The sequence below is a fragment of the Mustelus asterias genome, chromosome 17 (assembly GCF_964213995.1).
Source record: "Mustelus asterias chromosome 17, sMusAst1.hap1.1, whole genome shotgun sequence".
In the NCBI taxonomy this organism is placed as follows: Eukaryota; Metazoa; Chordata; class Chondrichthyes; order Carcharhiniformes; family Triakidae; genus Mustelus; species Mustelus asterias.
Window position 1 is genome coordinate 33,518,514 of NC_135817.1, and position 17,387 is coordinate 33,535,900.

A 17,387-nucleotide genomic window follows, 5' to 3' on the forward strand; every position below is an offset into this window, starting at 1 on the left:
AGATATGAGGTAAACTTCTTTATGCAGTGAGTATTTAGGAGCTGGAAATCACTGCCTGAAAGTGTAATGGAGGCAGATTCAGTTGTGGCCTTCAAAAGGGAATTGAACAATTGTCTGAAAGGAAAGGTTTGCAGGACTACAATGGGAAGGTGAGAGACTGGAGCGAGGTTAGTGGGTGGAACTTGAATCACAGGGGGACCAATATCCTGGCCGGTAGGTTGGCTAAGGCTACTGGGGAGAATTTAAACTAGATAGGTTGGGGGGAGGGGAGCTAGAAGAGTTGACTAGGATCAAGGAACTAATTGATGGGGGGGAGGATGCAGGGGTAAGGGGAATTACAAAATTAATGGTAGAGGAGAGGGTGCAAGTGAATGAAGGCGGTAATTTAGATAAGGGAGTAGAGGGAGAGGGTGTACGCGACTCATCAAAGCGGGTCCAGATAAAAGCTGGAATAAGGACACTTTGCCTGAATGCACGAAGCATTCGGAACAAGGTAAATGAGTTGATGGTGCAAATCAGCACAAGTGGGTACGATCTAGTGGCCATTACAGAAACGTGGCTGAAAGGTGACCAGGACTGGGAGATGAATATCCAGGGGTATCAGGCGTTTAGGAAGAATAGACAGGAAGGAAAAGGTGGTGGGGTCGCGCTATTAATAAGAGATAATATCAGGGTAGTACTGAGGGATGACATAGGCTCTGAGGAACAAAACGTGGAATCATTATGGGTAGAGATGAGGAATAGTAGAGGGAGAAAGACACTAGTAGGTGTGGTATATAGGCCCCCAAATAATAATGTTGAGGTAGGGAGGGCTATAAACAAGCAGATAAGGGATGCGTGTAAAAACGGAACGGCAATAATCATGGGGGACTTCAACATGCACATTGACTGGCAGACTCAAGTCGGTAAGGGTGGAATGGAGGAAGAGTTCTTAGAATGCTGTCGGGATAGTTTCCTTGAACAGCATGTTACGGAACCGACGAGGGAACGAGCTATTTTGGATCTGGTATTGTGTAACGAGGTAGGTAGAATTAAGGATCTTATTGTGAAGGACCCTCTTGGGTCTAGTGACCACAATATGGTCGAATTTCTGATTCAGATGGAAGAGGAGAAAGTTTGGTCCCAAACCAGTGTCCTCTGTTTGAACAGAGGGAAATATGATAGGATGAGGGATGAATTGGCTAAGGTAGACTGGGAGAGCAGGCTGGCAGGTAGGATAGCTGAGGAACAGTGGAGGATTTTTAAGGAGATCCTTTTCAGTTCTCAGCAAAAATATATTCCAGCAAAAAACAAGGATTGTAAGAAAAGGGAGAACCAGCCGTGGATAACGAAGGAAATAAAGGAGAGTATTAAAATAAAAACAGCTGCGTACAGAGTGGCCAAAAATAGTGGAGAAACAAGTGATTGGGAAAAATTTAAGAAACAACAAAGAGAGACTAAGAAAGCGATAAAGAAAGGAAGGATAGACTATGAAGCTAGGCTAGCAATTAATATAAAAAATGATAGTAAAAGTTTTTATAAATATATAAAAAGGAATAGAGTGGCTAGAGTGAATGTTGGACCTTGGAGGACGAGAGGGGGGAGTTAATAGTGGGAAATGAGGATATGGCTGAATCTTTAAATAAGTTTTTTGTGTCGGTCTTCATGGTGGAGGACACAAATAGTTTGCCAAATATTAACGATAGAGGGTTGGCAGCAGGAGAAATACTTAATACAATTAATGTTACCAGAGAGGCAGTGCTGGGTAGACTAATGGGACTGAAGGTGGACAAGTCCCCGGGTCCGGATGGAATGCATCCCAGGGTATTGAAAGAAATGTCAGAGGTAATAGTGGATGCGTTAGTGATTATTTATCAAAACTCGTTGCATTCTGGGGTAGTGCCGGTTGATTGGAAAACGGCTAATGTTACGCCGCTTTTTAAAAAAGGAAGGAGACAAAAGGCGGGTAACTATAGGCCTGTCAGCTTAACGTCTGTAGTAGGGAAAATGCTGGAATCCATTATTAAAGAGGAGATAGCAGGGCATCTGGATAGAAATGGTTCGATCAATCAGACGCAGCATGGATTCATGAGGGGAAAGTCGTGCTTGACGAACATGTTGGATTTTTATGAAGATGTGACGAGGGCGGTTGATGGAGGAGAACCGGTGGATGCGGTGTTTTTGGATTTCCAAAAGGCGTTTGATAAGGTGCCCCATAAAAGGCTGCTGAAGAAGATTAGGGCACACGGAGTTGGGGGTAGTGTGTTAAAGTGGATTGGGGACTGGCTATCCGACAGGAAGCAAAGAGTCGGAATAAATGGGTGTTTTTCCGGTTGGAGGAAGGTAACTAGTGGCATGCCGCAGGGATCGGTACTCGGGCCGCAACTATTTACCATTTATATAGATGATCTGGAGGAGGGGACGGAGTGTAGGGTAACGAAGTTTGCAGACGACACAAAGATAAGTGGAAAAGTGAATCGTGTGGAGGACGGAGAAGATCTGCAGAGAGATTTGGACAGGCTGAGTGAGTGGGCGAGGATATGGCAAATGGAGTATAACATTGAGAAATGCGAGGTTATACACTTTGGAGGAAATAATAACAAATGGGATTACTATCTCAATGGAAACAAATTAAAACATGCTACCGTGCAAAGGGACCTGGGGGTCCTTGTGCATGAGACGCAAAAGCCCAGTCTGCAGGTACAACAGGTGATCAAGAAGGCAAATGGGATGTTGGCCTATATTGCGAGGGGGATAGAATATAAAAGCAGGGATGTCTTGATGCACCTGTACAGGGCATTGGTGAGGCCGCAGCTGGAATATTGTGTGCAGTATTGGTCCCCTTATATGAGGAAGGATATATTGGCATTGGAGGGAGTGCAGAGAAGGTTCACCAGGTTGATACCGGAGATGAGGGGTTTGGATTATGAGGAGAGGCTGAGGAGATTGGGTTTGTACTCGTTGGAGTTTAGAAGGATGAGGGGGGATCTTATGGAGACTTATAAGATAATGCGGGGGCTGGACAGGGTGGAGGCGGAGAGATTCTTTCCACTTAGTAAGGAAGTTAAAACTAGAGGACACAGCCTCAAAATAAAGGGAGGTCGGTTTAAGACAGAGTTGAGGAGGAACTTCTTCTCCCAGAGGGTGGTGAATCTCTGGAATTCTCTGCCCACTGAGGTGGTGGAGGCTACCTCGCTGAATATGTTTAAAGCGCGGATGGATGGATTCCTGATCGGTAAGGGAATTAAGGGTTATGGGGATCAGGCGGGTAAGTGGTACTGATCCACGTCAGATCAGCCATGATCTTATTGAATGGCGGGGCAGGCTCGAGGGGCTAGATGGCCTACTCCTGCTCCTATTTCTTATGTTCTTATGTTCTAGTTGACCTTGCACAGAGCCCACACAATGGGCTGAATAGCCTCCTTTTGTGATATAACCTTTCCATTATTCTTTAGTATTGGTCAGGGCACCTGGTTTCTCTTCAAAATCGTGCTATGGGATCTTTAACATCACCTGAGAGGGCAAGTGGGTCCTCAGTTTAACATCTTAAGCAAAAGAACGAGGTTATGCATTACTTCCTCAGTACTGCACTTGGGTATCAACCAAGGTTTTCTGCTCAAGTCTCTGGGGTCATATTTGAACTCTTAGCCGACTGATTCAAAGGTTTGAATGTTCTCATTTGAATCACACTTGACACTGGAAATAATTTTAAACAAGACTACAAGAAATTACTTCATCCCATGCTGACCTTAAATTATTGAATATTCTCCACTGTAATTTAACTTTTGATTTTCAATCAAACTTTAATTAACTGTCCATGAAGTGCAGATCAGATCCTCATTCCTGATCAGTTAGTCGAGGCAAATTGCTATCGACTGTCATTTTCTTCCAAAATTATCTAGATTTCAGTCAAGAGTGAGAACACATATTTATTATTTGAATTGTTTATTTGTACAATAAAATAAATAGAAAATCTCCAGTTAATTTCAAGTATTTAATATAAAAAGGAAGATAGTGTTATTTGCTAGGAATCTGACTCCCTGTTAGAAAATCGGCAAACCAATTTTAAGAATGTTCTCCTTGTGATGTTTTCCTGTGAAAATATTGTTCATCATTTTGCCGCACAAGGGCTTTTCTCTTATTCAGCTGGTCAATTCCTCTGAAGTTTCAGAAATGTCAAGTCTACTACCTCTATATATGATGTCAACTCAGAACAGAAACCCATCAATAAAAAAGTGTCTAAGAAAGTTAAAATGTTGGAAGACTCTGCCGCCTTCCTTTAGTCCTGTAGTCAGTAAGAAATTCTATGCATGGCAATGTGTTGTGCTGCAGAGTGACTGATAGGAATTTGAACTTCATACCTTCATAACATGACTATCCTTGAGCTCACTCAGTTTTTTAGTCAACAGTAACAACACGTCAAAATATTTAATTGATCGTGAAATACTTTGGGATGAGAATATGAAAGGTGCTATATAAAAGTTAGGTGCACACAAGGCATCAAAAACTGTCATTCTTAGGGGATGTTAGATTGATGGTGGGGAGCGGGTCTTCTAAGAGCAAATCCATTTCGGAGACATGGATAGAGCAGGGACAGGAATGGTTGTTGCAGGCTTCGGGGTTTAGATGTTTCAGTAAGATCAGAGAAGGTGGTAAAAGAGGGGGAGGTGTGGCATTGTTAGTCAAGGACAGTATTACGGTGGCAGAAAGGACGTTTGATGAGGACTCATCTACTGAGGTAGTTTGGGCTGAGGTTAGAAACAGGAAAGGAGAGGTGACCCTGTTGGGAGTTTTGTATAGGGCTCCGAAAAGTTCCAGAGATTTCGAGGAAAGGATTGCAAAGATGATTCTGGATAGGAGCGAAAGTAACAGGGTAGTTGTTATAGGGGACTTTAAGTTACAAATATTGACTGGAAAAGCTAGAGTTCGAGTACTTTAGATGGGTCAGTTTTTGTCCAGTGTGTGCAGGAGGGTTTCCTGACACAGTATGTAGATAGGCCAACAAGAGGCGAGGCCACATTGGATTTGGTACTGGGTAATGAACCAGGCCAGGTGTTAGATTTGAAGGTAGGTAATCACTTTGGTGATGGTGACCACAATTCAGTTACGTTTACTTTAGCGATGGAAAGGGATAGGTATATACTGCAGGGCAAGAGTTGTTGCTGGGGGAAAGGAAATTATGATGCGATTAGGAGTGATTTAGGATGCATAGGATGTGGAAGGAAACTGCAGGGGATGGGCACAATTGAAATGTGGAGCTTGTTCAAGGAACAGCTACTGCGTGTCCTTGATAAGTATGTACCTGTCAGGCAGGGAGGAAGTGGTCAAGCGAGGGAACCATGGTTTACTAAAGAAGTTGAATCTCTTGTGAAGAGGAAGAAGGAGACTTGTGTAAAGATGAGACGTGAAGGCTCAGTTATGTCGCTTGAGAGATACAAATTAGCCAGAAAGGACCTAAAGAGAGAGCTAAGAAGAGACAGGAGGGGACATGAGAAGTCTTTGGCAGGTAGGATCAAGTAAAACCCTAAAGCTTTCTATAGGTATGTCAGGAATAAAGGAATGACCACGGTAAGATTAGGGCCAGTCAAGGACAGTAGTGGGAAGTTGTGCGTGGAGTCCGAAGAGATAGGAGAGGCGCTAAATGAATATTTTTCGTCTGTATTCACACAGGAAAAAGACAATGTTGTCAAGGAGAATACTGAGATATAGGCTATTAGACTAGACGGGATTGAGGTTCATAAGGAGGAGGTGTTAGCAATTCTGGAAGGTGTGAAAATAGATAAGTCCCCTGGGCCGGATGGGATTTATCCTAGGATTCTCTGGGAGTCTAGGGAGGAGATTGCAGAGCCTTTGGCTTTGATCTTTATGTCGTCATTGTCTACAGGAATAGTGCCAGAAGACTGGAGGATAGCAAATGTTGTCCTCTTGTTCAAGAAGGGGAGTCGAGACAACCCTGGTAATTATAGACCAGTGAGCCTTACTTCTGTTGTGGGCAAAGTTTTGGAAAGGATTATAAAAGATAGGATTTATAATCATCTAGAAAGGAATAATTTGATTCGGGATAGTCAACACGGTTTTGTGAAGGGTAGGTCGTGCCTCACAAACCTTTTTGAGTTCTTTGAGAAGGTGACCAAAAAGGTGGATAAGGGTAAAGCAGTTCTTGTGTATATGGATTTCAGTAAAGCGTTTGATAAGGTTCCCCACGGTAAGCTAGTGCAGAAGATATGGAGGCAAGGGATTGAGGGTGATTTAGCGGTTTGGATCAGAAATTGGCGAGCTGTAAGAAGACAGAGGGTGGTGGTTGATGGGAAATGTTCATCCTGGAGTTCAGTTTCTCGTGGTGTACCGCAAGGATCTGTTTTGGGGCCACTGCTGTTTGTCATTTTTATAAATGACCAGGATGAGGGCGTAGAAGGATGGGTTAGTAAATTTGCCGATGACACTAAAGTTGGTGGAGTTGTGGACAGTGCGGAAGGATGTTGCAGGTTACAGAGGGACATAGATAAGCTGCAGAGCTGGGCTGAGAGGTGGCAAATGGAGTTTGATGCGGAAAAGTGTGAGGTGATTCACTTTGGAAGGAGTAACAGGAATACAGAGTACTGGGCTAATGGTAAGACACTTGGCAGTGTGGATGAGCAGAGAGATCTCGGTATCCGTGTGCATAGATCCCTGAAAGTTGGCACCCAGGTTGATAGGGTTGTTAAGAAGGGGTACAGTGTGTTAGCTTTTATTGGTAGAGGGATTGAGTTTCGGAGCCATGAGGCCATGTTGCAGCTGTACAAAACTCTGGTGCGGCCGCACTTGGAATATTGCGTACAGTTCTGGTCGCCGCATTATAGGAAGGATATGGAAGCATTGGAAAGGGTGCAGAGGAGATTTACCAGGATGTTGCCTGGTATGGTGGGAAGGTCTTATGAGGAATGGTTGAGGGACTTGAGGCTGTTTTCATTAGAGAGAAGAAGGTTAAGAGGTGACTTAATAGAGGCATATAAGATGATCAGAGGTTTAGATAGGGTGGACAGTGAGAGTCTTTTTCCTCGGATGGTGATGGCTAGCACGAGGGGACATAGCTTTAAATTGAGGGGTGATAGATATAGGACAGATGTCAGAGGTGGGTTCTTTACTCAGAGAGTAGTAAGGGCGTGGAATGCCCTGCCTGCAACAGTAGTGGATTCGCCAACATTCAGGGCATTTAAATGGTCATTGGATAAACATATGGATGATATTGGAATAGTGTAGGTTAGATGGGCTTTAGATTGGTTTCACAGGTCGTCGCAACATCAAGGGCCGAAGGGCCTGTACTGCGCTGTAATGTTCTATGTTCTAAACATTTATGATGGCCTATTACTGATCATGTGTGAGTGCTCTTACATAAAATCATTAAAATGCAGATCGTAGAGAGTAATCTGGGAACAGGCGTTGCAATAAAATAAAATTGCAACTTGTTATAGTGGTCGAGCCGTGGGCCACAGATTTTTTTATTGTGCGAGTGGATGCGATACATGAATGGTATGTCCAAAATTGACCCATGGTGCAACAGAGGTGATTAATTAGACACGGATCAATGGGGTTTGAACTAAAACAGCAAACACAAAATTCTCTCAAAAAGAGAAGAATGAAGGGTGCCTACTAGAGGTCAATAAGATAATGAGAGGTTTTTACAGGATAGAAGTGGAGAAAATGTTTTGACTTGTAGAGGAGATGAAGGACCATAAATGCCAGGAGGTCATTAGTAAATCCAATGAATAATTAAGGACAGACATGCTTACTGAAAGAATAGTAAAAATATGGTGCACACTGTCTTTAACATTCTAATGATAGGGTGGTTTGAAGAAGGGTGGCAGGAAGATTGCATGGCACACAAATGCCAGCAGAGGCCCATTGGGCTGACTGGCCTGTTTAGGTTGCAAATTTGATGCCATTTAATTTTAGGTTAGATCAGAAAATAAACGTGAAAGTAAAACGTTTTTTTTTTAAGTAAAGAACTAATCTGAATGACCTTGACTGTTTAGAGTGATGATCATTGTGTAGGTGAAGACTGTTCAGTTTAAAAATCTAATTGCTTTAATAATCAATGTAAATATTAAGTAACCTCTGCCCTTTAAAAAAATTATGGTTTAAAACCTCCCAGCAAGGCACTAACAAGGTGATTTTACCATCGCATTGTGCCCGTTTTCGGAAAGTGAGACATAAAGCGCTTTGTGTGAATGGTGCCGGTTTTTGCTACCAGTGCCATTTTATGAACGCTGGATTTCTGGCTTGGTCACCGGAAATGGGCGAGAGTCAGGTTAATGCATTTAAATTTATTTTAATACTGTTTTGCATCTGCTTAGCGAGCACAGTGTTCAAACGTCCAGGCTCGGCCCCCTTCATGACCTCTTCGGGAAACGTTCGCGCCGTGAGGAATAGACATGCTCCACATGAACGGGGAACAGTGGACTTGACCTCACCAGTGGAACCGGAGGCCATTGAGCCCCCCCGCCCGCACCGGGAGGCCAAGGGTAAGGGGGGATGCCCCTTGGGCAGTGCCAGACAGTGCATCCTGGCACCTGGGTAATGCCAGTCTGGCACCTGGGCAATGCCCACCAGGCAGTGCCGGGGGAATGGGGTAAGGGCTAATGGGGGGATGGGGCCAGCTGCCACTCTGCAGGGATCGGTGGGGAGGGGAGAGGGGGCCTGCTGTCACTCTGCAGGAATCGTGGGGGGTGAGGGAGGGAGAGGGGGAACCGCTGCCACTCTGCAGGGATTGGTGGGGGGGAGGGAGAGAGAGGGGACCTGATGCCACTCTGGATGGGATTGGTGGGGGGAGGGAGAGGGAGCCTGCTGCCACTTTGCCACTCTGCAGTGATTTTTGGGGGAGGGAGGGAGAGAGGGCCCAATGCCACTCTACAGCGATCGGTGGGGGGAGGGTGGCGTGTCCACAATCGATGGGGGAGGGGGGATTCATGATTAGTCTGGACGGCGGGGGGTGGGGAGGGTGGTCAGTGGGGGCTGTATCTCTGACCGTGGGCGCCCACGATTGGAGGAGGGGAGCTGCTTCAGGCTGTCTGCACTAGCAGGGTCCTGACAGTTCTCTCTTTTCTGTCAGATCCCTGCTACTTCTAATGTGCATGTGCAGCATCAGAGGCCTGTACACGCGCACTACCTCCCTCTGTAGGCTTTTGAGTGTGTTAAGCCCTGCCCACAGGCTTCTGCAGCGGGCAACAGACTTGCTCAAAATCTTGCAGGCAGTGCACGTATTTTTTTGGGGGGGAGGGGCCTGAAGACACACCCAAAAGATGGATCTGAAGCTCTCCCAGTTTCAAGTCCGCCCAGCACTTCGGAAAAAAAATGGTAAAATCACCCCCCCAAAGATTCAAAGAGCAAAGAGTTTAGAAACTTTAATTCACAGGAATACCCCATAGCTAGTTAATGCCATTAAAAATTAAGACAACTTATCAAATGAATTTTCAAGTATAAACATTGGAGTTAGGAATTTAAATATGAAAGAGGTTGACCGATGCTGTAACAAAAACATGACCACAGAAAGTAAGTTTTTGCTGATAGATAATGCGTGAATAGGTGTAAGGTTTTTAATACAATGTAGATGTATACTGTTTAGAAATTACTGTTGTATATTTATTTTATTTCAAAGCAGTGAAAAGATGATGCACTTCAGGTTATATCTGTACAAGAAATTTATTTTCAATTAATTGGCCATGATTTAATTCATTGGTTAGCCTGCCAAATTTATATATAGTCGCCAATTGCTACAACCCTGCCATGGATTGTTTTATGGGCTCACCATTTCTCTGCATCTCTGGCAGAATGTATATTGTTTGATAATTGTTTGATATTGTTTTTGAGAGCACTTCTCACCATACCAAACATAAATGTGTCTTTTGTGAGCTGCTGAAATATTAGCTGGATTTTTGCTCCTGGACAGTGTATGTGAATCGCTGCTACATCTGGACTGTCCATCCCTGGAGCGGGCAAGTAGGTCTTAAACCCAAAATCCATTGATTTCATAGCATGGATGGATATCTCGGTGATGGAAGTGCTGGGGATAGAAATTTAAACTTTGCTCCATCATCATCGTTGTCACTTTTTTGAATTCTATGGGTGGAATTTTCCATTCACTGCACAGGGTGCTGGCCAAGGCAAGAAAACTGGTGTCCAGCTTGTAGGCTGCACAGTTGTCTTTTCTCCCCACATAATCTGGAGGCGTGGCCCAAGGCATCACACTGGAAGGGCGGGGTTGGAAATAGCCAGGAGCTAGGAATCCTGAGACCAGATAGTGCCCTGATCTCCGACCCACCCCCCCAACCATGCACACAATCATGTCCACCGCACCCCCCCTCCCCCAATGCAAAAGGGGAACCCCCCAACCGATAAAGGAAACCCCACCTCCTGCAATGGAACTCCTCAGAGGGACCCCTAGGCCCCCTCCCGGGGACCCCTAGGCCCCCTCCCGGGGTTATACTTAGCTGTGCATCCTCAGCAGATTCCCTTTGCCTGGTTCCCTTTTTTAAAAAGCAAAGGGGGAATTCCCAATGTGAAGGGATGGTATGGCGGTGATGCCCGCTAATTGTATTTAAATGTATTGAAATTAGGTTCCGGACCTTCCTGGGTGGGACCACCGTTACATCACCAGCAAGGGGCAGGGAGATTCTTGTTTTCCGAGTCTCACGATATTTTGCACCCATGTCACCGTTTGCTATCTGGGTGATTGTGGCTGCAAAACTGCAGTGTATATCTCTGAGCAACACAGAGACGGCACACTCCAGGATACATATGTGCAGGGAATTTATTTACAAGAGTTTTAAAATATCTCTGTTGGCCAGGATGTCTGCTCCATGCTTGCAGCTGTAGCTTCCAGTCGCTTCTACTGTTGGTTCACTTTTCTGAATCTACACCCAGACTTAACTAATCAAACATAGTGAATGAAGATCAATCATCATACAATTACAATTAAACACAGAAAAATTGAACCATTGACTACGAGTGTTTGCAATAATAATCAAAGCTAAACAAGTTTAAATGGCAATCTTTACCAGCTGTTTTAACCAAAAAGATGACAATTCAATTGAAGTTTAAATGTGTGAATAAAAGTGCTAAGTTAATGGATGAAGAAATGCTCGAAGTGACATTTGTCAATATCAGAAACAATACATTGTAGGACATTCACCTATAAACTCCCAAATATTTTCCATGTTGATTTCTCATTTGTGCCTTATTTTTCTCCTTTATATATTGGGTTAGTAACATATAAGTGAATGAATTGACATTTTCAGTTAATGGACACCTTATCAAGAAAGGAATACGGTGAAGCACAAAATCTGTTGCTGGAGGGTGAAGGAAATAAATAAAATAGTTTCTCCTTTGCCAGTACACTTGGTTTAATAATGCTAGGATGAGGAGCAAGAGGAAGGAAATATCTAGTCATGGGGCCCTTGTTACCACGACGTGGGGCAGGCTTAATCATCCAGGTGGTGTTTTCTGGTCTGTCGGTGTTTAAAAATATTTCATTACTCCCACCAAGAGGAGCGTTAATTATATAATTTGCAGAATTATTTCTTTTCGTCTGGCTGCTCTTAACATGTCAGCATTCCATTTAATAAATTAAATAATCTTGTCCTTAACTAGTTATTTTAGCCATCAGATTTTTCTATGATAATCTGAATGATAAATGTTAGTTAAGCATGCTGTGGGTTTCGATAGGAGCAGCATTGGATATAATTTGAACTTCAGAGGGTATCTCATGATCTCACCATCTAAGGAGTTAGCCCCTACCATTTGCACACTTCCTAAACATAAGGTTGCATATCAGACACAAAACCAAATGTAATGTTTGCCAACACTCATTGATTACATTTGTGGATTTATGCTAACTAATCTAGCAAAGCATACATTCTACTTTTCTCAAGATCTCTTCAAACATCCCAATCAGCATCTTTAATATCTTCAAGTACAGTACAGAATCTTGATATAAATATCTGCAACTCTGAATGTGTTGAAAATTCAGTTGGCGTTTTTACTTCGGATGCACTTTCAGTGTATGTTTCTATGCAGTCTGTAGAAAGTCAGTTTTCAAAATTTCTTGTAAAGCACTGCTAAACCCAATGGTTATTCTCCCTGATTTTTTCCCGATAATTACAGAGGGGATTTCATCTGCTGATGATATCAAACAGGCTTCAGAACAGCTCCACAACCGCTGGGAGGAATTTTGTCAACTACTAGTGGAAAGGATGGACTGGCTGCAGTTTCAGAGCAAGATCATCGCTGTCTCTTCACAGCTGCAGCAGCTTGAGCAAGCCGTGATCTCTGCGGAGAGCTGGCTCAAAGCGCAACAGCCACCGGTCACTGAATCAGATACCGCAAAGATCCAATTGGAGAAATGCAAGGTTAGAACAATCAGCACTTAGAAGAAGTTTATTTTTGCAAGATTAGCACATGGTGATGGTCAGAACTGAGCTATCTCTCTCACATGGAATATCATCATGATGGGCGCAGTGACATGACAGTTTTCCTAGTATTTTAAGGCAATGTTCAAACAAATCTCAAACTGTGATACACATAATGTGAATACTTGCTCTTATACATGGAATAACATTATCTGTTACTGGAGCTGTAATTTAGAAAAAAAAGTGTAACTCTGAAAGCCTCCAGGCTGATGAAAACTTATGCTCTGTTGCAGAATAATAGCTCCATAGCATCAACTGCCTGATGTGCTATTGTAGAATATGCACTTGGGCCAGCAATTCATGCACTGCATTCCTAATACCACTGATAGTGACAAGGAAAGCTGTCACAAGGAAGTCAATTACTACTTAAATGAGAGAAAACTAAAATTGGGCTGTTGGAGTACATCTGTGTCTTTCTCCATCCCTTTGTTGGGATGTTCTGTAACTTGGAAAGGTAAAGGAGAAAATAAATATAAACACATCTAACCAAAAAGATAATAATTCAATTGAAGTTTAAACGTGTGAATGTAAGTGCTAAGATAATGGATGAAGAAATGCTCGAAGTGACATTTGTCAATATCAGAAACAATACATTGTAGGACATTCACCTACAAACTCCCAAATATTTTCCATGTTGATTTCTCATTTGTGCCTTATTTTTCTCCTTTATATATTGGGTTAGTAACATATAAGTGAGTGAATTGACATTTTCAGTTAATGGATACCTTATCAAGAAAGGAATACAGTGAAGCATAAAATCTGTTGCTGGAGGGCGAAGGAAATAAATAAAATAGTTTCTCCTTTGCCAATACAATTCTTAGAATGAAATTCAGTTTGCTGCACTGAAACTTTGTAAGATGATGTTCCTTGAATTATTTATAGAAGGGGTTGTACCCCGTAAATATACAAGAAAAAAACACATGGACAGTTATCTAATGGCAATGATGATGACAATAAATATTCTGAATTAGCGTGGCTAAAAGGGATGATTGATAAGTCCTTTCATACAGAAGTATTCCTATTGGTCGAGTAACCATTGGCAAGCCCACTGTTTCAGCGCTCATGTTTTAAGACTATTCTGCTTCACTAATCCGTGCTCTCTGCCTTTCAATTCCCAGCTTCAGTTTCAGCTCCCAGATTACTCAGATCCCTGACACCAGCCATTAGATTAATGGTTTGTCTCTACACAGCCTCCTACGTTTGAATCCTTCTCTTGTTTCTTGGTAACCAGAATTGGTTGCAAACTTCAGAATATGGTCTGATTAGCATTATGTGAGGTCTGATCATACCACCTTTGATTTGGTGTCTATTGTTTATCCAGTTACTCTAAACAGGGGTTCATTCTAACCTGGTGCTTGTTAAACAAGAGTGTCCAATTACTGATCATTTCCTTTTCATTGAAATGATTAGGCTGTCGGTAATAAGCTCCTAAATGCCCGAAACACTTTCCACTGGCCAAGCTGATAAAAGGTAACTTATAGAGAGCACCTTGTAAATAGTTGGATTTAAAATGATCAGTTATGGTTCAACATTCTCACTTTCCTTTACAAATTCTTCTCTAATTTAAGCCCAACCTGTCTCTGTAGCTTCTTCCAGCCCTGGATTTCAGTATTAGAATAGAATCATAGAATCCTTACAGTACAGAAGGAGGCCATTCGGCCCATTGAGTCTGTACTGACCACAATCCCACCCAGGCCTATTCCTGCAACCCCACATATTTACCTTGCTAATCCCCCGACATAGGGTCCATATATGAGTTCCATGGACTCTGAAACAGTCCCTGCAGATTGTCACTACAATATTCAAAAAAGGAGGTAGAGAAAAAGCAGGGAATTATAGACCAGTAAGCTTAACATCGGTAGTGGGGAAAATTCTCGAACCCCTTATCAAGGACTTTATAGCAGAGCGTTTAGAAAGCAGTGGCAGGATCAGACAGTCAGCATGGATTTATGAAGGGGAAATCATGCTTGACAAATCTGTTGGAATTCTTTGAAGATATAACGAGTAGAGTTCAAAAGGGGGAACCAGTAGATGTGGTATATTTGCAGTTTCAGAAAGCGTTTGACAAAGTCCCGCACAAGAGATTATCGTGCAGCATTAAAGTGCATGGGATTGGAGTAAGTGTATTGAGATGGAACGAAAACTAGTTGGCAAAGAGGCAACAAAGAGTAGGAATTAATGGGTGCTTTTCAAATTGGCAGGCAGTAACTAGTGGGGTGCCATAGGGATCGGTGCTAGGACACCATCTATTAATGATTTGGATGAGGGAACAAAATATAACATCTCAAAGGTTGCAGATGACATCAAGTTGGGTAGGAGGATGAACTGTGATGAGAATGCAGAGATCCTTCAGAATGATCTGAACAGGTTGGGTGAGTGGACTAATCAATGGCAGATGCAGTATAATTTGGAAGCAAAAACAAGGTGGTAGATTACTACCTGAATGGCTGTAAATTGGGAGAGGGGAGTGTGCAGCAGGATGTGGGTGTCCTTGTGCACCAGTCGCTGAAGGTAAGCATTGCAGGTGCAGCAGGCGGTAAAGAAGGCAAGTGTTATGTTGGCCTTCATTGCAAGAGGTTTCGAGTACAGGAGCAGGGATGTGTTGTTGCAACTATACAGGGCCTTGGTGAGGCCACACCTCGAGTATTGGGTGCAGTTTTGGTCTCCTTTTCTGAGGAAGGATGTTCTTGCTCTTGAGGGAGTGCAGCAAAGGTTTACCAGGATGATTCCAGGAATGGCGGGATGATGTATGAGAGAGATTGACTAGGTTAGGATTGTTTTTGCTGGAGTTCAGACGAATGAGGGGGGATCTCATAGAGACTTATAAAATTCTAACAGACAGGATAGATGCAGGGAGGATGTTCCCGATATACGGGAGTCCAGAACCAGGGGTCACAGTCTGAGGATTCAGGGTAGACCATTTAGGACGGAGGTGGGGAAACATTTCTTCACCCAAAGAGTGGTGAGCCTGTGGAATTCATTACCACAGGAAGTAGTTGATGCCAAAACATTGAATGTATTCAAGAGGCGGCTGGATATCACACTTGAGGCAAATGGGATCAAAGGTTATGGGGAAAAAGCAGGATTAGGCTATTGAGTTGGATGATCAGCTATGATCGTAATGAATGGTGGAGCAGGCTCGAAGGACCAAATGGCCTCCTCCTGCTCCTATCTTCTATGTCTATATTTATGTCTATTTAACATGGCTAATCCACCTAACCCACACATTTTTGGAGTGTGGGAGGAAACCCACACAGACACGGGGAGAAGGTGCAAACTCCACACAGACAATGATTTGAGGCCGGAATTGAACCTGGGTCCCTGGCGCTGTGAGGCAACAGTGCTAACCACTGTGCCACCCATTTAAAACCCATCTTCTTCCTGAGAACTTCCTCCTACTCTCTTGACTCAGACCCTATTTTGGTATAGCAACTTGCATCAAGAGAGCAGGGTTGGTTCCAGAAAGCAAGTAGTAACAAATGAATTTCTTACATAAAATACCAGTAAATATGGTGATTACAAAATAGGTCTATTAACTGGAAGGAGTGTAAAAATTGTTCCATGATTTGCCTTTGATGTTTTCCTTTATACATGTAATGATATGTAAATACTATCCAGGTTAAATGTTTTCTGTTATTAAACAGTTTATGATATATAGAAAGAACACCACCTTTCACTTTGCTGAATAACAATGCCATTTCAGTGGTCTTGTCACTCTATTAATATAACAAATTTTTAGATTTTTGTCATACATAATCAGAGCCTGTCAGATACTGTGCTTGTGTGGCAAATAAAAAATATTGAAATGTGTCACACAACAGCTTGATATGCATATAAAAGTGATGTATTTCCTCAGTATTAAAGATGCTTATTCACATTTTGCAAGTGTCTTCCATTTATCAGGCCTAATATTCAAACAAAATGCAATCTCCAATGTTAAACAAAAACAATTTGACAACTTTATTTGTTTGGAGAGGGAGATGACATTACATCAAAATGGTGAAATGTTTCAGTACAATTTTGCCTGTGTGGACGACTAATGAGACAGATCAGCTAAGTGCTTTGTACAGAAGCTGATGCCCTTTGATAAAAGAATACATGAATAGATAGTTGCACACATCCCCCTCTCCCTTGCACACAATCACATACACTTAGCTATTTTACTTTCCATATATATATATATGTATGTCCTTTTCAGCGTATCTTGACAGGTTTTCAATTTGACTTCTGCAGTCCCTGTCAAAATCTTTCATGAAGCCTCTTTTGTAAGCGGTGCTCATATTTCTGGTATTTTGTTGTTGACTGTGTTGTTAAGAATGGTAACATTATTAGGGGATAAGAGATTTTTTATCTCATTTTCAACCACTCGCTTCATCAAGTTCACCCTGATTGGGTATGGCACAGCTTAGATACCACCACTGGTTCATTCATAAGTGCGTCACAATTGTACCGTAATGCCACATTCAGTAAAACACACTTTTCTGCACATGTCTCTACATTGGGAGACTAGTGCTCTCCTCATTCACTATCCTGCCCAGCCCACCTAGTGTCACTGATTTACATTGTAATTTGAGCATCTATCATCTTGCCAAGTAAATTAGCATCAAACATTTAAATTCTGATGCGTCAGCATTGCGTTTTGAGATACAACAAAGCTCAGGGCTGCTGGGTGTAACTGCTCCAGCAAAGCTGGTCAGTCAGTCATTTTCATGTGTGTTAGATGATGAACTCTACCACTACCACCATCTGTATGGTCTGTATGGAGTTTGCACGTTCTCCCCGTGTCTGCGTGGGTTTTCTCCGGGTGCTCCAGTTTCCTCCCACAATCTGAAAGATGTGCTGCTTAGGTGCATTGACCCGAACAGGCGTCAGAGTGTGGCGACTAGGGGAATTTCACAGTAACTTCATTGCAGTGTTAATGTAAACCTGACTTGTGACTAATAAATAATTTTCTTTTAAAAATTT

The 17,387-nt window shown here is 42.7% G+C and overlaps 1 protein-coding gene across 13 annotated transcripts in view; it reads left to right on the forward strand.

Annotated features, from left to right (window-relative positions):
• LOC144506416 (dystrophin-like) overlaps window positions 1-17,387 on the forward strand; it is a 1,861,003-nt gene that overhangs the window by 787,784 nt on the left and 1,055,832 nt on the right. For all 13 annotated transcript variants that reach the window (XM_078232507.1, XM_078232503.1, XM_078232508.1 and 10 more), the window contains one exon: window positions 12,118-12,362. In XM_078232507.1, the coding sequence (XP_078088633.1) occupies window positions 12,118-12,362 (245 nt within the window). The remainder of the gene's footprint in view (window positions 1-12,117; window positions 12,363-17,387) is intronic.